General features: G+C 44.2%; 1 protein-coding gene across 1 annotated transcript; it reads right to left on the reverse strand.

Annotated features, from left to right (window-relative positions):
• Positions 1–591: 591 nt before the first annotated feature.
• On the reverse strand, positions 592–12,765 carry LOC106580229 (annexin A1-like). The gene is made up of 11 exons (XM_082966845.1): positions 12,698–12,765; positions 11,921–12,011; positions 8,370–8,464; positions 8,041–8,154; positions 7,563–7,653; positions 7,394–7,473; positions 7,241–7,297; positions 7,053–7,145; positions 6,182–6,278; positions 1,120–1,178; positions 592–810 (listed from the first exon to the last, which is right to left on the reverse strand). The coding sequence occupies exons 1-11, from the start codon at positions 12,755–12,757 to the stop codon at positions 592–594; spliced, it is 1,056 nt and encodes a 351-aa protein (XP_082822971.1). The 5' UTR covers positions 12,758–12,765.
• Between the last annotated feature and the right edge of the window lie 9,951 nt (positions 12,766–22,716).

The raw sequence follows: 22,716 nt of genomic DNA on the forward strand, positions 1-22,716 counted from the left end.
GAGGACAGGCTTATTGTAATGGATGGAATGGAATTAATGGAACAAAGTCAAACATGTGGTTTCCATATGTTTGATACCATTTCCTTTATTCTATTACAGCCATAACAATGAGCCCATCCTCCAATAGCTCCTCCCACCAGCCTCCTCTGCCTTATATGTAGCGTAGCTGTAGTCTCACGTGACCATCCTTCCAAATCCCGTCTAGCTACTGTAGATTTAATACAATAAAGTCAATTTAAAATCTAGGGCGAGATCCTTAATTTGTATTAATTACACATACCATGTCTGTCTGTGTTTTACAATGTTGTGAATATATTTCATGACATGGTCTTAAGGGGTTCATTCTTGGTGGGTCATTCTCAAATTAGACCTCATAGGCTATATGCCGCATTGTAAACATGCAATGTTGGATAGAATAAAAAATATACACACAGATCAATAAAGACAATTTGAAGCAACATAAAAAGCTTTATTTGCACGAAGGACCAGTTATCCAGGCCACAATGCCACTGCATATTCTTCATACACAAATGGTGTCTGGTATATTGCACTATAGATCCTCAAGTTTGGTGAAGCTAAGCTAAATATATGTCAATGCTGCTTACCATGTTTACTGTGCTCATTGCTGTTAGCAGGTAGAGAAAATACATAGATAGTTGTCATGAGCCATAATATTTTGCATTTGGGAGGGGAACATTTAATCAGGGTTTTCCCAAATGTCTTCTTGTTCTCCTGTTTAATACGGGCCAGGTCTACTTCAGACCTGCTCACCATGACCCGGGTCAGAATATTGGTCCTGGTTCCTTTACCCTGGGGTATGGCACAGACACACAAACTGAAGATTTATAACCGGATAGTGGAAGCTCCTTAGCCTGAACCCAGATCTGTTTGTGCTGTCTTGTATAGTATGTGCATAACCAGTGTTCTTGTGTAGATTGTCACATCTTAAAACAGGGTCGTATTCATTAAGTAGAAAATGGACTGAAACAGGGAAGAACAACCAGGATTTGTCCAATAAGAAATGCAAATTTTCATTTTTAAAATATCTTTGTTGCGTACCCTAATGATCAGGACCCAGGGCAACCTCTCATCTGGTACATAACATGTAACAATGTTTGCCTTCAGTGCCAAGTTGAGTTTCTTAGCAAAGAAAGCAGGCTTGCATCCAGCACACTTCACTGAAAGACATAAAGGAAAAACAGTCAGGGGACAGCATCGACAAGAAGGGGCATTCTCCAAAGCTGTCTCGAGGTGTGTGTGTGTGTGTGTGTGTGTGTGTGTGTGTGTGTGTGTGGGGGGGGGGGATTCAATCAAATGTTATGTGCCACATGCTTTGTAAACAACAGGTGTAGACTAATAGTGACATGCTTACTTACGGCCCTTCCCAATAACACAGAGAGAAAAATTAAATAAAAAACACAAGGAATAAATACATACTGAGTAACAATAACTTTAGCTATATACACGGGGTACCAATACCAAGTCGATGTGCAGGGGTACTAGGTAGTCGAGGTAAATATGTACATATAGGCAACAGGATAGGCAATAAACAGTAGCAGTGTATGTGATGAGACAAGAGAGTTAGTGCAAAAAGGGTCAATGTAGATAGTCCGGGTAACTATACTGCTCAAAAAAATAAAGGGAACACTTAAACAACACATCCTAGATCTGAATGAAAGAAATAATCTTATTAAATACTTTTTTCTTTACATAGTTGAATGTGCTGACAACAAAATCACACAAAAATAATCAATGGAAATCCAATTTATCAACCCCTGGAGGTCTGGATTTGGAGTCACACTCAAAATTAAAGTGGAAAACCACACTACAGGCTGATCCAACTTTGATGTAATGTCCTTAAAACAAGTCAAAATGAGGCTCAGTAGTGTGTGTGGCCTCCACGTGCCTGTATGACCTCCCTACAACGCCTGGGCATGCTCCTGATGAGGTGGCGGATGGTCTCCTGAGGGATCTCCTCCCAGACCTGGACTAAAGCATCTGCCACCTCCTGGACAGTCTGTGGTGCAACGTGGCGTTGGTGGATGGAGCGAGACATGATGTCCCAGATGTTCTCAATTGGATTCAGGTCTGGAGAACGGGCGGGCCAGTCCATAGCATCAATGCCTTCCTCTTGCAGGAACTGCTGACACACTCCAGCCACACGAGGTCTAGCATTGTCTTGCATTAGGAGGAACCCAGGGCCAACCGCACCAGCATATGGTCTCACAAGGGGTCTGAGGATCTCATCTCGGTACCTAATGGCAGTCAGGCTACCTCTGGCGAGCACATGGAGGGCTGTGCGGCCCCCCCCAAAAAATGCCACCCCACACCATGACTGACCCACCGCCAAACTGGTCATGCTGGAGGATTTTGCAGGCAGCAGAACATTCTCCACGGCGTCTCCAGACTCTATCACGTCTGTCACGTGCTCAGTGTGAACCTGCTTTCATCTGTGAAGAGCACAGGGCGCCAGTGGCGAATTTGCCAATCTTGGTGTTCTCTGGCAAATGCCAAACGTCCTGCACGGTGTTGAGCTGTAAGCACAACCCCCACCTGTGGACGTCGGGCCCTCATACCACCCTCATGGAGTCTGTTTCTGACCGTTTGAGCAGACACATGCACATTTGTGGCCTGCTGGAGGTCATTTTGCAGGGCGCTGGCAGTGCTCCTCCTTGCACAAAGGCGGAGGTAGCGGTCCTGCTGCTGGGTTGTTGCCCTCCTACGGCCTCCTCCACATCTCCTGATGTACTGGCCTGTCTCCTGGTAGCGCCTCCATGCTCTGGACACTACGCTGACAGACACAGCAAACCTTCATGCCACAGCTCGCATTGATGTGCCATCCTGGATGAGCTGCACTACCTGAGCCACTTGTGTGGGTTGTAGACTCCGTCTCATGCTACCACTAGAGTAAAAGCACCGCCAGCATTCAAAAGTGACCAAAACATCAGCCAGGAAGCATAGGAACTGAGAAGTGGTCTGTGGTCCCCACCTGCAGAACCACTCCTTTATTGGGGGTGTCTTGCTAATTGCCTATAATTTCCACCTGTTGTCTATTCCATTTGCACAACAGCATGTGAAATTTATTGTCAATCGGTGTTGCTTCCTAAGTGGACAGTTTGATTTCACAGAAGTGTGATTGAATTGGAGTTACATTGTGTTGTTTAAGTGTTCCCTTTATTTTTTTGAGCAGTGTATTTAGCAGTCTTATGGCTTGGGGGTAGAAGCTGTAGAGGATCCTGTTGGTTCCAGACTTGGCGCATTGGTACCGCTTTCCGTGTGGTAGCAGAGATAACAGACACTTGGGTGTCTAAAGTCTTTGACAATTTGTAGAGCCTTCCTCTGACAACGCTTTGTATAGAGGTCCTGGATGGCAGGGACCTCGGCCCCAGTGATGTACTGGGCAGTACACACTACTCTCTGTAGCATCTTGCGGTCGGATGCCAAGCAGTTGCCATACCAAGTGGTGATGCAGCCAGTCAAGATATGGTGCAGCTGTAGAACGTTTTGAGGATCTGAGGGCCCATGCCAAATCTTTTCAGCTTTATGAGGGGGAAGAGGCGTTGTCGTGCCTTCTTCACGATTGTGTTCATCTGTGTGAATCAAATGAATTCCTTAGTGATGTGGACATTGAGGAATTGAAGCTCTCAACCTGCTCCACTACAGCCCTGTTGATGTAGATGGGGTGCGTGCTCGGTCCTCCGTTTCCTGTAGTCCACGATCAGTTCCGTTGTCTTGCTGATGTTAAGGGAGAGGTTGTTTTTCTGGCACCACACTGCCAGGTCCCTGACCTCCTCCCTATAGGCTGTCTCTTCGTGTAGGTTATCGGGACTACCAACGTCGTGAAGTCTGCCAAGTTAATGATCAAATCAAATCAAATTTATTTATATAGCCCTTCGTACATCAGCTGATATCTCAAAGTGCTGTACAGAAACCCAGCCTAAAACCCCAAACAGCAAGCAATGCATGTGAAAGAAGCACGGTGGCTAGGAAAAACTCCCTGGGAAAAACTCCCTAGAAAGGCCAAAACCTAGGAAGAAACCTAGAGAGGAACCAGGCTATGAGGGATGGCCAGTCCTCTTCTGGCTGTGCCGGGTGGATATTATAACAGAACATGGTCAAGATGTTAAAATGTTCATAAATGACCAGCATGGTCAAATAATAATAATCATAGTAGTTGTCGAGGGTGCAACAAGTCAGCAACTCAAGAGTAAGTGTCAGTTGGCTTTTTCATAGCCGATCTTTGAGAGTATCTCTACCGCTCCTGCTGTCTCTAGAGAGTTGAGAACAGCAGGTCGGGGACAGGTAGCACGTCCGGTGAACAGGTCAGGGTTCCATAGCCGCAGGCAGAACAGTTGAAACTGGAGCAGCAGCACGGCCAGGTGGACTGGGGACAGCAAGGAGTCATCATGCCAGGTAGTCCTGAGGCATGGTCCTAGGGCTCAGGTCCTCCGAGAGAAAGAGAGAATTAGAGAGAGCATATTTAAATTCACACAGGACACCGGATAAGACAAGAGAAATCCTTCAGATGTAACAGACTGACCCTAGCCCCCCGACACATAAACTACTGCAGCATAAATACTGGAGGCTGAGACAGGAGGGATCAGAAGACACTGTGGCCCCATCCGATGATACCCCCGGACAGGGCCAAACAGGCAGGATATAACCCCACCAACTTTGCCAAAGCACAGCCCCCACACCACTAGAGGGATGTCTCCAACCACCAACTTACCGTCCTAAGACAAGGCCGAGGATAGCCCACAAAGATCTCCGCCACGGCACAACCCAAGGGGGGGGTGCCAACCCAGACAGGAAGACCATGTCAGTGACTCAACCCACTCAAGTGACGCACCCCTCCCATGGACGGCATGGAAGAACACCAGTAAGCCAGTGACTCAGCCCCTGTAATAGGGTTAGAGGCAGAGAATTCCAGTGGAGAGAGGGGAACCTATAGAGCTCCAGCCTTTCCGTTCACCTTCACACTCCTGGGCCAGACTATACTTAATCATAGGACCTACTGAAGAGATGTGTCTTCAGTAAAGACTTAAAGGTTGAGACTGAGTCTGCGTCTCTCACATTGGTAGGCAGACCATTCCATAAAAATGGAGCTCTATAGGAGAAAGCCCTACCTCCAGCCGTTTGCTTAGAAATTCTAGGGACAATTAGGAGGCCTGCGTCTTGTGACCGTAGCGTACGTGTAGGTACGTGTACGGCAGGACCAAATCGGAAAGATAGGTAGGAGCAAGCCCATGTAATGCTTTGTAGGTTAGCAGTAAAACCTGATGGTGTTGGAGTCGTGTGCGGTCATGTAGTCGTGGGTGAACAGGGAGTACATGAGGTAACTATGCACGCCCCCGCGTTGAGGGTGTATTGCTGCCCACCCTCACCACCTGGAGGCGGCCTGTCCGGAAGTTCAGGATTCAGGTTTGAGGGAGGTGTTCAGTCCCATGGACCTGAGCTTAGGGATGAGCTTGGAGGGCACTATGGTGTTGAACGCTGAGGTGTAGTTGCTGAACAGCATTCTCACATAGATGTACCTCTTGTCCAGATGGGAGAGGGCAGTGTGGAGAGCAGTAGAGATTGAGTCATCTGTGGATCTTTTGGGGCTGTGTGTGGATTGGAGTGGGTCCGGGGTGTCTGGGATGATGGTTTTGATGTGAGCCATGACCAGCCTTTCAAAGCATTTCATGGCTACATACAGGTTACCTTGGTGTTCTTGGGCACAGAGACTATGGTGGTCTGCTTGAAACATGTAGGTATTACAGATTGGGTCAGGGAGAGGTTGAAAATGTCAGATAAGACACTTGCCAGCTGGTACTATGGTCTTCTCTTAAGTCAGACATAGTGCTCCATTGTCCTCACACAAAATGGAATGGCCATGCAATGATAAACAGGCATTTGCAATCAGTAATTGGATAATATTAATATGCCTTGGATAATGTGCCATCACATCTATTTATAAAAAAGTGATGATTATTTTAGTCTCGAGAGACTTATCTTGCTCACAGCGTGGCCTTATTTGAATGAAGAAAATGGAGCCCATGGTGTAATGTCACAGGACTAAGGCCTAGTGAAGGGTGTGATGCAGCAGAAGACATGGATTGAGGGTGATGCACAGATTATTTGACAACCCTGGAACGTTTGTGGAACATTACTAAGCTTGGTCCTGGCTGTGCTCTCTCACCTACGGCAGTCAGACAGTTCTCAAAGTCTCCATTCAGTTCCAGGTCAATAGCCTTTGCCACATCCACCTTACTGTACTTGGAGTACCTCTCAAATGCGGAGAGAAAGAGAGAGTGGGAAAGGATTATGTTCTTGATTATACAGTATCAACCATGTGTGTTTGCACATGCAGTTTATGAAAAAGGAACCCCCCCCCCCCCCCCCACACACACACACACACACACACACACATCTAGTATTAGTATTTGTGGTGCGTTGACCAAAAGTAACATTCTATGATTAAAAAAGAAGGTCCACACTCAGGTATTTGCAGTGAAAAAAAAATCTATGAAGTGTCTAAAAGGAATTCTGGACAAATGTTGCTTCTCCCAACTTCATCAACGGAAGGGTGTCAACATTTTGCGGGCCGCATTCGGTCGTCACCGAGGTACCGGAGGGCTGCACTTAAAATCTATTATATTTCCTCGCAGTCCCCAAAAATATGGTCCTATCTATCAGGTTTTGAATTTTCGACGCTCCCTGACTGTTTAGCTTTTGTTTCGATGACTGTTAGTAAGCTGGACAGAGTGAAGGGACTATGAATGTAGGTCCATTATCATGTGTACACAGTTTCGATATTGTTTTAGTCATTTAAAATATTGACTAAGATTGTTTTTCCCATAAATAAAATACCCCCCCCACCAAAGCACCCGCAGGATTGAATGTGCTCGTGGGCCGTATGTTAGACACCTCTGGTCTAACTGATGACAAAAACAAAGCACACTATAGGGCTACGACATAATGAACAGGTGGTGAGAAAAGTAATAGTGTAAGCTTATTGGGCAATGTCTTATTTACCAAATGTGTATACATGTGCAGTGTGTATATTCACCTTGGCGGAGCTGAGGAGCACTTCTGGTGGTCAGAATGTCTATGAAGACAGAGCAGTCTGTTCCCTTCCTCTTCTCTCCAGCCTCATACAGGGCCTATAGACAGATACAGTAGGCACGGGCATCAAACACGGTTCGCATTACAGTGACTCTTTGCGGTGCCCAACCTTGATTCTGACACTCTTCCATACCCTGGCATCACTGTCAGCAAGTTCCTGGTTCACCATGGTGTCCTCATTCCTAGTAGCCTACAGTATGCGAATGAGAGAGAGGGGGAGTGAGGTTAACTGTGCCAAACTATTTATCTTTAAACATGTTTAATAAACAAACAATAAAACACACACCTTGCAGAGTGAGAGCAGAGCATTCCTGAAGTCTGCGCCTGTGTCAGATTTGATGTCATCCTCTAGCTCCTTTTTGTATTCTAGCAATGAAAATGCCATGATTATTGGTTTGTTGTAAATATCACATACAGGACATCCACATAGACATATTTACATATTGCAGACACACCTCCCTTATAGACTTTCTTTATCTCTCTGATCTCCTTATTGGTCCTGGAGGCCAGAATCTCAATCAGAGTATCCTCGTCTGTGCCCAATCCCTGAAAGAGAGAAGGCGAGAGGGGATGGTGTGAACAGTCAACAAGGACAAAAGAGTCAGGTCACATCAGTCGTAAAGCTGAGAAAGAGTCCAGGATCGGATAACACAAACAGAAAGTGTAGGGCAGTGTTAATTATACCCCAAACGCAACAAAACACACTGAAACATGGAGGGACTACCTGCACTTGTTCAATAACATCTAATTTTCAGGTCTACTCCTATACCAGACACCTCACACACACACACTGCACATCGTGAACTCTAAAGTACAGTAGATACTCGGCAGCACCGTCTCCTCACATATTAAAACAGTCCCACCCATTGTAAAAGTCCCACCTTTTTGCCTCTATTCTGAGTTTAGTGAGTGACTAGCTGCGTGCATGTTTACCTTCATGGCCAGTTTGAGCTGTTGGGCGTCATATTGGGCTGGCGTCTTGAGCAGAGCCAGAACCACATCCTCCAGGTCTCCCTTTAGGGCCGACTTCAGGGCAGTCTCCAGAGGCTGCAGAGAGAGGGGTGACACACTCTTCCACAATCATACACAAGTGTGTGTGTGTGTGTGTGTGTGTGTGTGTGTGTGTGTGTTAAGCTGGAGTTTGCACGTTTTGCATCATTCCATCGGTCCTAAAGTGCAAACTCCACCCACCCACCGCCAGCCGCACATGCTAAAACAAACACAACTAGTGTGCTGGTAAGTGTGCGTGTGTCACATCATACCTTGCCGTTAGCGTTTTCGTAGGTAGCTTTGATCTGCTGTCTCTGGGTGTTGCTTCTCCCCACCAGCACATCAATGATGGTGTTCTCATCCACACCTGCATCACAAGATGGAGGGACTTGTTCAATAAGAAACGCTGTTGCGCATGTTGCCTAAGCCATGAGCCCTCTGTTTTTTTTTAACTAATACAAAATCTCTGTATGGCCCCGGCCTTACGGTGAGGCAACCCTGACTACTCACCAGCAACAAACAATGAAAACACGGACCCGGACATATTTACACTAGTGTTTTATACCGAATACAGGTTTAGTATCACGATGCTTGATACCGAAACGATACTCAATACCAAAACGATACTCAATACCATGGATAACCGTGTGGCTCAGTTGGTAGCGCATAGCAGTTGCTGCGCCAGGGATGTGGGTTCGATGCCCACAGAGGACCAGAAAGGGAGAACAAAGTTTGAAAATGTATGCACCATTGAACAATAATTGGTGAAACTAGAATATAACAAATAGAATATATTCTGTATGAAATGTCTTGCTAAAATAAAAAAGTAAATAACAGAAGAATATCTTCAATGTTCTTTATGCAAAACCATATCTGTGACTCAGTCATTTTTTGATACACAGTGTTAATTTCTTCCTCTAGGGCCATACTTTTGGGTCAAATGACATTCATTAGGCCTATGATTCATTATAGCTAAATCAATGAATGTATTAAATTAATAGTTTAGTTTAAAAAAAAAGCATAAAAACACTGAAGCTCATTTCGAAAGCTTCTATATTGCAATAGTCTACTACACACCATAGAAATATAATGGATTTTACATAGCATACTACGATTCCCAGAGTGCATTTCACTTCCCATGGTGCAATGCTCCGCCCAGGGCTGCTGGCTGTAGTAGTCTAAATATATTGCTGTCAAGTTATGAGTGCATTTCACATTACTTTTGGGTTGTAATCATATATTACAATGCTCACATGAATGCCATGCTGAATATATGTTCATGTCATTGTTACTCAAATTATTCCAATTTAGTTGCTCGTAGACTAACGTTACAATGCGAATGTCATGTGTAATATAGTTTTTTTTAATGTTGTTGTGGAACTAAATCTCCCTTGCACTGCTTTGTAACACATTTTTCTTAGTTGTTTCAGTAGGCTGGCCCTCATCTGCTCTGTAAGCAGTCTTCCAATAGTTTGCTTCTGCAGCCAGTTTTGTCAACAAGCTGCAGGTGGAGGTATGATGTTTCTGTTATAAGAAGCCATGCTGTCAGCATTTTCTCTTTCTCCCTCGTTTTCTTCTCAAAAGTGTCTCACACTGTGTCAGCTGCATGCGCAAGTAGCCTGGTTAGCTACTGCCCCCTTGAGAAGTTTCAGACAAATTACAAGACGGGCTCGATACTCTCAATCCGTATATAACGTGAGACACATTTGACAGTACTGAAAGTAACAAACATTCTAGTACCAAACTAGTATCGAAAAAGTCCCGAAGTGTCGGTACACTGTCCAACAATACACACATGCTCACATTTCCTCTCATAATGCCCCCCTATGCTGCCTCATGTTACACACAGAGAGTTATGTTCACCTGAGCTGCTCTGCTATGAACGGTTTGGTAGTACCAGCAAAATAAATAGTGGGGGTACGCCGTACCGGTGAAACATGACAATCACAATAATTTAAACATACAGTGCATTTTGGTCTGAGACTCAGGTACATCCTGTTTCGATTGATCATTCTTGAGATGTTTTTACAAAAACTGTTGTGTAGCCTAAACGTGTAATTTCTTTCAGCGACATAAATGCTGACAGTATTTAATTTTCAACAACATAAAATATGCATACAAGATAAACTGAAATACTATCAGAAACATGTTGGATCTGTTTCACAACTTTTCATTAATTTAAACTGGCCAGAAAAAAAGCCATTGTTGAAGAAAAAAATAAGCAAACACGTTTGGTGTTCGCCAAAAGGCATGTGGGAGACTCCCCAAACATATGGAAGAAGGTACTCTGGTTAGATGAGACAAACATTTAGATTTTTGGCCATCAAGGAAAAAGCTATGTCTGGCGCAAACCCAACACCTCTCATCACTCTGAGAACACATCCCCACAGTGAAGCATGGTGGTGGCAGCATCATGCTGTGCTTATGTTTTTCATCGACGGGGACTGGGAAACTGGTCAGAATTGAAGGAATGATGGATGGTGCTTAATACAAGGAAATTCTTGAGGGGAACCTGTTTCAGTCTTCAAGAGATTTGAGACTGGGACGGAGGTTCAACTTCCAGCATGACAATGACCCAAAGCATACTGCTAAAGCAACACTCGAGTGGTTTAAGGGGAAACATTTAAGTGTCTTGGAATGGCCTAGTCAAATCCCAGACATCAATCCAATTGAGAATATGTGGTATGACTTAAAGATTGCTGTACACCAGCATAACACATCCAACTTGAAGGAGCTGGAACAGTTTTGCCTTGAAGAATGGGCAAAAATCCCAGTGGCTAGATGTGCCAAGCTTATAGAGACATACCCTAAGAGACTTGCAGCTGTAATTGCTGCAAAAGGTGTCTCTACAAAGTATTGACTTTGGGGGGATGAATAGTTATGCACGCTCAAGTTCTTTTTTTTGTTGGTCTTATTGCTTGTTAGTTTCACAATAAAAATATTTTGCATCATCAAAGTGGTAGGCATGTTGTGTAAATCAAATGATACAAACCCCCCAAAAATCTATTTTAATTCCAGGTTGTAAGGCAACAAAATAGGAAAAATGCCAAGGGGGGTGAATACTTTCGCAAGCCACTGTAGTACGCAACACAGACTTGCCAAAAGCCCTGAGTGATGCCAACTTTCATGTAGGGATCAGGTCTTTTTCAGACCCGTTTCATCAGAACACAAATACACTGAAATCCTTTCAAGAGGCTCTGGAGTAAATTCAATGTGACAAGATCAATTACATATTCAAATTAGACACGTCATTTCCTCATTCACTTCCAAGGGGAGGTTTATAGCTCAGCCCTTGTGTTGAACACTGTGCAATGTTTAATAGTGAGAATGGCAGAATGGTGAACTTACTAAATGACTGAGAGTTTGACTGTGTGATATTAGGTTGCTTCTTGTGTAAATATTTTCCGTCTGGATTTTAATGATTTGTACCCTTCTTGCAACAGCACAATCCATCAAAGGCAAAATCTCCCATATCTATAGGCTCTTATCTGAGAATGTGGCTCCTCCTTTACTCCTTTGAAAATAATCTGGGAAAGAACCTTTGACTAACAGTGATGAATTATGGGTGGATGTTTGCGACAGGGTATACTGCTCCTCTACTAACATGAAAATGAAAGAATTGAATTACACATTTTTGTACATATTATATTACACTCCAGTTAGACTCCATAGAATGAATACTTTAAAATACTTTAAATTTCTGTGGACACAGAAATGTTTCCTGGTACGGGGACCTCCTGTCTATTTTCACCCCTAGCTATGTAACACCCATATATACTTTGTTGAGTGCATGCGTGTGTGTGTGTGTGTATGTCAATCTCACCCTTGGCATTGATGGCCTTAACCAAGATGAGTACATCCCTTTCGACATTGAAATTTGGGTCAGGAGTCACAGTGCCCTGACTGGGTAAGGTCTGAGAAAGAGAAAGAGAGAGAGAGAACACTTAGCTGCCATGCAGTTAATTAATGTATACCTTCACAAAATCCAGAACAATAGTATAGAAGCAAAGGAAGGAACAGCACATACAAAGAATATGTTAACAGGAGGAAAGAGCAGGAATTGTGCAGTTTTTCCACCGGTTTCAACAGTTTCTGAAGGGAAGGGCTCCTACTCCTGAATTCCTTCTATGAGTCACAAGACTCCCATTATTTTGTATCTCAGACTCTTTCTTTATCCTCAACAGCCATTACTTTTCTCTGTCCTCCCTCCCCGTCCCCAGTCCCCCTCTTGCCTATCCGGCTACAAATGTAGAAACACCGCCTGGTAAGTTTTTCCACACATTTAAATATTTTTTAATTTTGTATTTAACCTTTATTTAACTAGGCAAGTCAGTTAAGAACTAATTCTTATTTACAATGACGGCCTACACCGGCCAAACCCGGACGACGCTGGGCCAATTGTGCCCTGCCCTATGGGACTCCCAATCACGGCCGGATCTGATACAGCCTGGATTCTAACAAGGGTGTCTGTAGTGACGCCTCTAGCGCTGAGATGCAGTGCCTTAGACCGCTGCACCACTCGGGAGCCCATGCGTACCACAAGAAGGGAAAAAAGAGCAGATTTGTGGCATTCCCTCCAGAAAGTGGAGCAGAACCCTACCGAGTCATCGGGCAGGCCCAGATAGACGGTCTGCTGCAAGAAGGCTGCGATGAATGACATGGTGGTACGGGTCTGAAGAGAGAGGAATAGGGGGATTCAGTAATAACCACAGTATTAATAATATCCTTTGTATTGAACACCAAGGCCTTTTGCATTTCTGAGTGTGAAATGGAGAGATGAAAGGCTCTTTGTTGCCAGAATATGCTACAGTACAAGACCAGGGCACCATATTTGGTCAAATTACATTTCAGTAGACTCACCCCCAACACAACCTCATTCAATGTGGTACAAACATTTTGTTATTTTCCTATGACTGCCACTTACATAGGATAATCATCATTACATAGAGTAAAATTAAACATGCCTAGAACAAGTGGATATAATTCATGTTTATGATGCTGCACAGATTATTTATTTGTCACTGCAGAACAAATTGCCCCCATCTATTTCACAATGGTATGGCAAAAACCGGGTGTTGACCACACCTACAACAGGAATCATGTAGAACTCACCCAAAACTTTAACCGTTTCATCACTTTTGCTCAATTAGTTCACAATGGCTTTCAAGACATGACAGGATCAGCTACATAGAATAATTAATCAAAATAATAATTAAATGTCACTACTACGCCCAGCCACACACACCCTTTGGCTACCTAAGCGACATGAGTGACAAACAAACAAGGATGCAGGCTACATATGGTAAAGTTCCTTGGTAACTAGGCTGTATTTAGAATGTAGGCTATTCATACAGTGGGAAGTTTAGTTTCCCAGTTTAACAAGGTTCAAACTCCCGAAAAATAGAGAAATTAACAAATTACTGTTACCTAGGTTCGAGGTTCGCGGTGCTCAATTTCCAGGAGTAGGTTGATTGAAGGGACTGGGACACTTCTTCAGACTGAGTTTGCAGGTGCATTGTGAATTTGCGCTCATGTATTTATATAGCTGCACAATAAACCCCACCTAGCAACCATTCATCCCACACTTGCTCTACGCTACCATTTGATTGGCACTTGCCATTTGATTGGCACCCAGGGTGGTGAAAGTGCATGGTGATCTTGATGCTCCTTTCTAATAAATATCAAGGGTCTTATTCTGGTGACATGATGATCGATGCTTGACTGCCATTTGACAAATAAAAAATATTCTCGCTCTTATCAATAATAATCTCATCATGTAGACTAGCCTACCGGCACAGCTTACCCCGTATGCACTACACAGAACGCACTGCAACTGCCTCTGCAACGCAATGCTATCAAAGCCAATCCCTTACAAAAAGCAGTATTGAAACTGCAGTAAAGTGCAGTAACTGCAATTGACTGGTTTTGGATGCATTAATTGCAGAATAACTGCGGTAACACTGCAAAAAGTTTTCAAAAAGTATTCAGACCCCTTGAATTTTTCAACATTTTGTTATCTTACAGCCTTATTCTAACATGGATTAAATAGTTTTTCCCCCACATAATTCTACTAACAAAACCCCATAATGACAAAGCAAAAATAGGTTTTTAGACATTTTAGTAAATATTATAAAATAAAAAAAACGCGGAAATATCACATTTACATTCATTTAGTATTCAGACCCTTTACTCAGTACTTTGTTGAAGCACCTTTGGCAGTGTTTACAGCCACGAGTCTTCTTGGGTATGACGCTACAAGCTTGGCATACCTTTATTTGGGGAGTTTCTCCCATTTTTCTCTGCAGATCCCCTCAAGCTCTGTCAGGTTGGATGGGGAGCGTCAATGCATAGCTATTTTCAGGTCTCTCCAGAGTTGTTCGACCGGGTTCAAGTCCGGGCTCTGGCTGGATCACTCAAGGACATTCAGAGACTTGTCCCGAAGCCACTTCAGCATTGTCTTGGATTTGTGCTTAGGGCCATTGCCCTGTTGGAAAGTGAACCATCGCCCTCGCTCTAAAACAGGCTTTCATCAAGGATCACTCTGTACTTTGCTATGTTCATCTTTCCCTCGATCATGACTAGTCTCCTAGTCCCTGCCACTGAAAAACATCCCCACAGGATGATGCTGCCACCACCATGCTTCACAGTAGGGATGGTGCCAGGTTTCCTCCAGACATGATGCTTGGCATTCAGGCCAAAGACCAGAGAATCTTGTTTTCTCACGTCCCTAGACTAAGGCCAATCTCCTCCGATTGCTCAGTTTGGCCGAGCGGCCAACTCTAGGAAGAGTCTTGACGGTCCCAATCTTCTTCCATTTAAGAATGATGGAGACTACTGTGTTCTTGGGGACCTTCAATGCTGCAGACATTTTTTGGTACCCTTGCCCAGATCTGTGCCTCGACACAATTCTGTCTCGGAGCTCTACGGACAATTCCTTCAACTGTGGGACCTTATATAGAAAGGTATGTGTCTTTCCAAATCATGTCCAATCAATTTAATTTACCACAGGTGGAATCCAATCAAGTTGTCGAGACATCTCAAGGATGATCAATGGAATCAGGGCATGCCTGAGTTTAATTTAGAGTATCATAGCAAAGGGTCTGATACTTATGTAAATTAAGTATTTTGGGGGTTTTTTCTTCTAAAGACCTGTTTTTCGCTTTGTCATTATGGGGTATTGTGTGTAGATTGATGCGGAAAAACATGTATTTAATCAATTTTAGAATAAGGTTGTAATGTAACAAAATGTAGAAAAGTAAAGTGGTCTGAACACTTTCAAATGCACTGTATATATTATTCAGCCTTCCCCGTAGCTCAGTTGGTAGCGCATGGTGTTTGCAACGCCAGGGTTGTGGGTTCGATTCCCAGGCGGGGCCAAGTACGAAGAAGAAGAAGAAAAAAAATTGTATGAAAATGAAATGTATGCATTCACTACTGTAAGTCGCTCTGGATAAGAGCGTCTGCTAAATGACTAAAATGTAAATTCTTAAAAGTTAGTTGTAACTATTGTATGCTGCCTTTCTGCATAGCTGTACTGTAATATGTGCAGGTAGCATATACATTTTCATACAGTCCTTCCCTTTTTAATAGCCTTGTTGTTCTACTCGTGCTATCAAATATAGTATTGTGTACAGTGTATTCATTACCTCGGTTTCTCCTGTTTCAGAACCACTACCATTCCACTACCTTTCCCACTTTTCATATTCATGCACATCCCCATATTCATCTTCCTCTGTGTGTTTAAATAAAGTTCCTGTGTTAGGGCTAGGCGTCCCGCTAGCGGGACACAAGCCGACAACATCCGGTGAAATTGGAGGCCGCGCAATTCAAATGAATAATCGTAATATTAAACATTCATGAACATACAAGTATCTTATATCATTTAAAAGCTTAAATTCTTGTTAATCTAACTGCGGTGTCCGATTTCAAAAAGGCTTTACGGCGAAAGCATACCATGCGATTGTCTGAGGACGGCGCCCCACATCAACATATTTTTCAACCAGCATAGGCTTCACAAAATCACAAATAGCGATTAAATAAATCACTTACTTTTGAAGATCTTCCTCTGTTTGCAATCCCAAGGGTCCCGGCTACAACATGAATGGTCGTTTTGTTAGATAAAATCCTTCTTTATATCCCAAAAAGTTGGTTTAGTTGGCGCCATCGATTTCAGTAATCCACTCGTTCAACATGCAGACAAAGGAGTCCAAAAAGCTATTATTTTATGTACTATTTCTTACATGGTTAGCCCAGGAAATCTCAAGTGTTATTACATACAGCCGGGAAGAACTATTGGATATAAAAGCGATGACAACTTACCAACATTACGACCAGGAATACGTCTTACCCGAAGCGGATCCTTTGTTCAGACCTCCACCCTGGACATGGGATCTTATCCCAGAGGCCGACCCAAAACAACGCGTTCGCCGCAGGAGAGGCAGAGGCCTACTGGTCAGACTCAGAAGGCGAGCACACCATCCACCGCTCCCAAGCATATTACTCGCCAATGTCCAATCTCTAGATAACAAGGTGGACAAAATTTGGGCACGAGTTGCCTTCCGGAGATACATCAGAGATAGTAACATTCTCTGTTTCAAGGAAACATGGTTCACTCGGGATATGTTGTCAGAGTTGGTACAGCCACCTGGTTTCCTCATGCATCGCGCCGACAAAAACAAACATCTCTCTGGTAAGAAGAAGGGCGGGGGTGTATGCCTTATGATTAACGACTCATGGTGTAAACACAACAACATACAGGAACTTAAGTCCTTTTGTTCACCTGACCTAGAATTCCTTACAATCAAATGCCGACTGCATTATCTTCCAAGATAATTCTCTTTGATTATAGTCACAACCGTGTATATCCCCCCCAAACAGATACCTCGTCGGCCCTGAAAGAACTTCACTGGACTCTATGTAAACTGGAAACCATACATCCTGAGGCTGCATTTATTGTAGCTGGGGATTTTAACAAAGCTAACTTGAGAACGAAACTTCCTAAATTCTATCAGCGTATCGAATGCGCAACATGGGCTGCTAGCATTCTGGATCATTGCTACTCTAACTTCCGCGATGCATACAAAGCCCCCCCGCCGTGCCTTCGGCAAATCTGACCATGACTCCATTTTGTTTCTCCCAGCCTATAGACAGAAACTAAAACAAGAAACGCCCATGCTCAGGTCTGTCCAAAGCTGGTCTGACCAATCGGATTCCACGCTTCAGGATTGCTTCAATCACGTGGACTGGGATATGTTCCGGATAGCCTCAGACAGCAACATTGATGTATACGCTGACTTGGTGAGCAAGTTTATTAGCAAATGTATCGGAGATGTCGTACCCACTTGTGACAATTAAAACATTTACTAACCAGAAACCGTGGATTGATGGCAGCATTTGCGCAAAACTGAAAGCACGAACCACCGCTTTTAATCATGGCAATGCGACTGGAAACATGACCGAAAACAAACAGTGCAGCTATTCCCTCCGCAAGGCAATCAAACAAGAAAAGCATCAGTATAGAGACAAAGTAGAGTCGCAATTCAATGGCTCAAACACAAGACATATGTGACAGGGTCTACAATCAATCATGGATGACAAAAAGAAAATCAGCCCTCTCGCCGACATCGACATCTTGCTCCCAGACAAATTAAACAACTACTTTGCTCACTTTGAGGACAATACAGTGCCACTGACACGGCCCGCTACCAAAGCCTGTGGGCTCTCCTCCTCCGTGGCCAACGTGAGTAAAACATATAAACGTGTTAACCCTCGCAAGGCTGCTGGCCCAGACGGCATCTCTAGCCGCGGGCCTCAGAGCATGCGCAGACCAGCTGGCTGGTGTGTTGGCTGGTGTGTTTACGGACATATTCAATCAATCCCTATCCCAGTCTGTTGTCCCCATATGCTTCAAGATGGCCACCATTGTTCCTGTTCCCAAGAAAGCTAAGGTAACTGAACTAAATGACTATCGCCTCATTGCACTCACTTCCGTCATCATGAAGTGATTTGAGAGACTAGTCAAGGAGCATATCACCTCCACCCTACCTGATACCCTAGACCCACTCCAATTTGCATACCACCCCAATAGGTCCACTGACGATGCAATCGCCATCACACTGCACACTGCCCTATCCCATCTGGACAAGAGGAATACTTATGTAAGAAAGCTGTTCATTGACTACAGCTCAGCATTTAATACCATAGTACCCTCCAAACTCGTCATTAAGCTCGAGACCCTGGGTCTCGACCCCACCCTCTGCAACTGGGTCGTGGACTTTCTGACGGGCTGCCCCCAGGTGGTGAAGGTAGGAAACAACATCTCCACCCTGCTGATCCTCAACACTGGGGCCCCACAAGGGTGTGTTCTCAGCCCTCTCCTGTACTCCCTGTTCACCCATGACTGCGTGGCCATGCACGCTTCCAACTTAATCATCAAGTTTGCAGACGACACTACAGTGGTAGGCTTGATTACCAACAACGATGAGATGGCCTACAGGGAGGAGGTGATGGACCTCGGAGTGTGGTGTCAGGAAAATAACCTCTCACTCAAAGTCAACAAAACAAAGGTTTTGATCGTGGACTTCAGGAAACAGCAGCGGGAGCGCCCCCCCCCCCCCCCCATCCACATCGACAGGACAGTAGTGGAGAAGGTGGAAGGTTTTAAGTTCCTCGGCGTACACATCACGGACAAACTGAAATGATCCACCCACACAGACAGCGTGGTGAAGAAGGCGCAGCAGCGCCTCTTCAACCTCAGGAGGCTGAAGAAATTTGACTTGTCATCGAAAACGCTCACAAACTTTTACAGATGCACAATCGAGAGCATCCTGTCGGCTGTGTCACTGCCTGGTACGGGACCTGCACCGCCCTCAACCGCAAGGCTCTCCAGAAGGTAGTGCTGTCTGCGCAACGCATCACCGGGGGCAAAATACCTGTCCTCCAGGACACCTACAGCCCCCGATGTCACAGGAAGGCCAAAAAGATCATCAAGGACAACAACCACCAGAGCCACTGCCTGTTCACCCCACCATCATCCAGAAGGCGAGGTCAGTACAGGTGCATCAAAGCTGGGACCGAGAGACTGAAAAACAGCTTCTATTTCAAGGTCATCAGACTGTTAAACAGCCATCACTAACATAGAGAGGCTGCTGTCAACATACAGACTCAAATCTCTGGCCACTTTAATAAATTGACTTAATAAAGGTATCACTAGTCACTTTAAACAACGCCACTTTAATAATGTTTACATATCCTACATTTCTCATCTCATATGTACAGTTGAAGTCGGAAGTTTACATACACTTAGGTTGGAGTCATTAAAACTAATTTTTCAACCACTCCACAAATTTCTTGTTAACAAACTGTAGTTTTGGCAAGTCGGTTAGGGCATCTGCTTTGTGCATGACACAGATAATATTTCCAACAATTGTTTACAGACATTATTTAACTTATAATTCACTGTATCACAATTCCAGTGGGTCAGAGGTTTATGTACACTAAGTTGACTGTGCCTTTAAACAGCTTGGAAAAGTTCAGAAAATTATGTCATGGCTTCAGAAGTTTCTGATAGGCTAATTGACATTTTGAGGCAATTGGAGGTGTACCTGTGGATGTATTTCAAGGCCTACCTTCAAACTCAGTGCCTCTTTGCTTGACATCATGGGAAAATCAAAAGAAATCAGCCAAGACGCCAGAAAATAATTGTAGACCTCCACAAGTCTGGTTAATCCTTGGGAGCAATTTCCAAATGCCTGAAGGTACCACGTTCATCTGTACAAATAATAGTAAGCAAGTATAAACACCATGGGACAACGCAGCCGTCATACCGCTCAGGAAGGAGACGCGTTCTTGTCTCCTAGAGATGAAAACACTTTGGAGTGAAAAGTTCAAATCTATCCCAGAACAACAGCAAAGGACCTTGTGAAGATGCTGGAGGAAACAGGTACAAAAGTATCTATATCCACAGTAAAACGAGTCCTATATCGACATAATCTGAAAGGCCGCTCAGCAAGGAGGAAGCCACTGCTCCAAAACCGCCATAAAAAAGCCAGACTATGGTTTGCAACTGCACATGGGGACAAAGATCATTCTTTTTGTGAGAAATGTCCTCTGGTCTGATGAAACAAAAATATAACTGTTTGGCCATAATGACCATCGTTATGTTTGGAGGAAAAAGGGGAGGCTTGCAAGCCGAAGCACAGCATCCCAACCGTGGCAGCATCATGATGTGGGGGTGCTTTGCTGTAGGAGGGACTGGTGCACTTCATAAAATAGATGGCATCATGAGGAAGGAAAATTATGTGGATATATTGATCCACTATCCATTATGTGGATACATCTCAAGACATCAGTCAGGAAGTTAAAGCTTGGTAGCGAATGGGTCTTCCAAATGGACAATGACCCCAAGCATACTTCCAAAGTTGTGGCAAAATGGCTTAAGGACAACAAAGTCAAGGTATTGGAGGGCCATCACAAAGCATAGATGTCAATCCTATAGAAAATCTGTGGGCAGAACTGAAAAAGCATGTGCGAGCAAGGAGGCCTACAAACCTGACTCAGTTACACCAGCTCTGTCAGGAGGAATGGGCCAAGATTTACCCAACTTATTGTGGGAAGCTTGTGGAAGGCTACCTGAAATGTTTGACCCAAGTTAAACAATTTAAAGGCAATGATACCAAATACTAATTGAGTGTATGTAAACTTCTGACCCACTGGGAATGTGATGAAAGAAATAAAAGGTGAAATAAATCAATCTATCTGCTATTATTCTGACATTTCACATTCTTAACATAAAGTGGTGATCCTAACTGACCTAAGACAGGGAATTTTACATTTTTAATGTCAGGAATTGTGAAAAACTTGTTCTTGTTCTGTTTTGGAGCCTTTTTCTTGGCGAAAGGTTCATGTTTTTATGTGTGCATGTGACCAGTACGACCATACATCATATGGGCTGACAGTCAAAGGTGCTTGCTTGTCCAACTTGGGGGAACTGTGGAGCTACGGTTAGAGGAAGTATGTCTGGTTCCTGTCATTCTGGCCCCTGTGGTCCTCACTCAGTTGCGTCAGACTCACACACACACACACATACATCAGGTCAAGTGTTTTGCAGATGCTTGTATGGGGTAGCTTGACTATATAAATGTTCCTGTACTTTCTGTACAGGAGGCTCTCACTCTATCTCACCTGCAGGGGTGGGGCGACCAGCCTCCTCCTTATAATACGTTTAAAAATAATATTAATACCTTGATTGATTATTGATTTTGCCTCTCCTCATTATTAGTTAATGGTAGAATTTCCACCACACGTTCAACATGGGAAATAGTTTGCAAACTTTGGCTAACGTTAGCTAACATATTCCATTTGTTTCGTGTTAGCCGCGACCGTTCACTAACGTTAGCTAACAGTCTGAGAACATAGTGTGCGGTGAACGTAAGTGTCTATTACGGGTCTAAACTGCCGCTAAAAATAATCAAGTGGCCATATACACTTTCTACTATATTTAGTAGGAATTGCTAAGTCGTTTTCAGTTTGAATATTGTCGCTAAAAAGCCACTGTAATCCTTACAAAAAGTAACTGTTTGATGTTTGAAGCTAGCTAGCTAACGAAGAACAACAAAGAATATCTAGTTAACAGAAGAAAAGAAAGAGAAAATCAGGACAGAAGAAAAAGGATATCAAAGTGAAACAGTTCTCTAAAGACACAGGTGACAATAATACAAGAAACAACACTTCTGTAGCTTGTCAACTATGTGTCTGTCTATCCCTGTTCTCTCCTCTCTGCACAGGCCATACAAACGCTTCACACCGCGTGGCCGCTGCCACTCTAACCTGGTGGTCCCAGCGCGCACGACCCACGTGGATTTCCAGGTCTCAGGCAGCCTCTGGAACTGCCGGTCTGCAGCCAACAAGGCTGAGTTCATCAGGAAACATGGATTACCACAGATAACACTGCTACTCCTACTGCTCTCTCTTCATCTGCCCACGTGTTCTCGCATACCCCTAGAGCATCGAGCCAGCGGGGTGGTGGCACTGGAATCCTCATCTCTCCCAAGTGGACATTCTCTCTTTCTCCCCTGACCCATCTGTCTATCTCCTCATTTGAATTCCATGCTGTCACAGTTACCAGCCCTTTCAAGCTTAACATCCTTATCATTTATCGCCCTCCAGGTTCCCTTGGAGAGTTCATCAATGAGCTTGACGCCTTGATAAGTTCCTTTCCTGAGGATGGCTCACCTCTCACAGTTCTGGGTGACTTTAACCTCCCCACGTCTACCTTTGACTCATTCCTCTCTGCCTCCTTCTTTCCACTCCTCTCCTCTTTTGACCTCACCCTCTCACCTTCCCCCCCCTACTCACAAGGCAGGCAATACGCTTGACCTCATCTTTACTAGATGCTGTTCTTCCACTAATCTCATTGCAACTCCCCTCCAAATCTCCGACCACTACCTTGTATCCTTTTCCCTCTTGCTCTCATCCAACACTTCTCACTCTGCCCCTACTCGGATGGTATTGCGCCGTCCCAACCTTCGCTCTCTCTCTCCCGCTACTCTCTCCTCTTCCATCCTATCATCTCTTCCCTCTGCTCAAACCTTCTCCAACCTATCTCCTGATTCTGCCTCC

This window comes from Salmo salar, chromosome 20, assembly GCF_965601325.2.
Source record: "Salmo salar chromosome 20, fSalSal1, whole genome shotgun sequence".
NCBI lineage: Eukaryota > Metazoa > Chordata > Actinopteri > Salmoniformes > Salmonidae > Salmo > Salmo salar.

Excerpts from the sequence above, each read along its gene's own strand:
- LOC106580229 (XM_082966845.1), bottom strand. The coding sequence starts at position 12,757 with ATGTCATTCATCGCAGCCTTCTTGCAGCAGACCGTCTATCTGGGCCTG. Across the intron at positions 12,012-12,697 it reads TGGGCCTGCCCGATGACTCG|ACCTTACCCAGTCAGGGCAC; the intron begins GTAGGGTTCTGC and ends TCTCTTTCTCAG. Across the intron at positions 6,279-7,052 it reads GTGCTCCTCAGCTCCGCCAA|GCATTTGAGAGGTACTCCAA; the intron begins GGTGAATATACA and ends CTCTTTCTCTCC.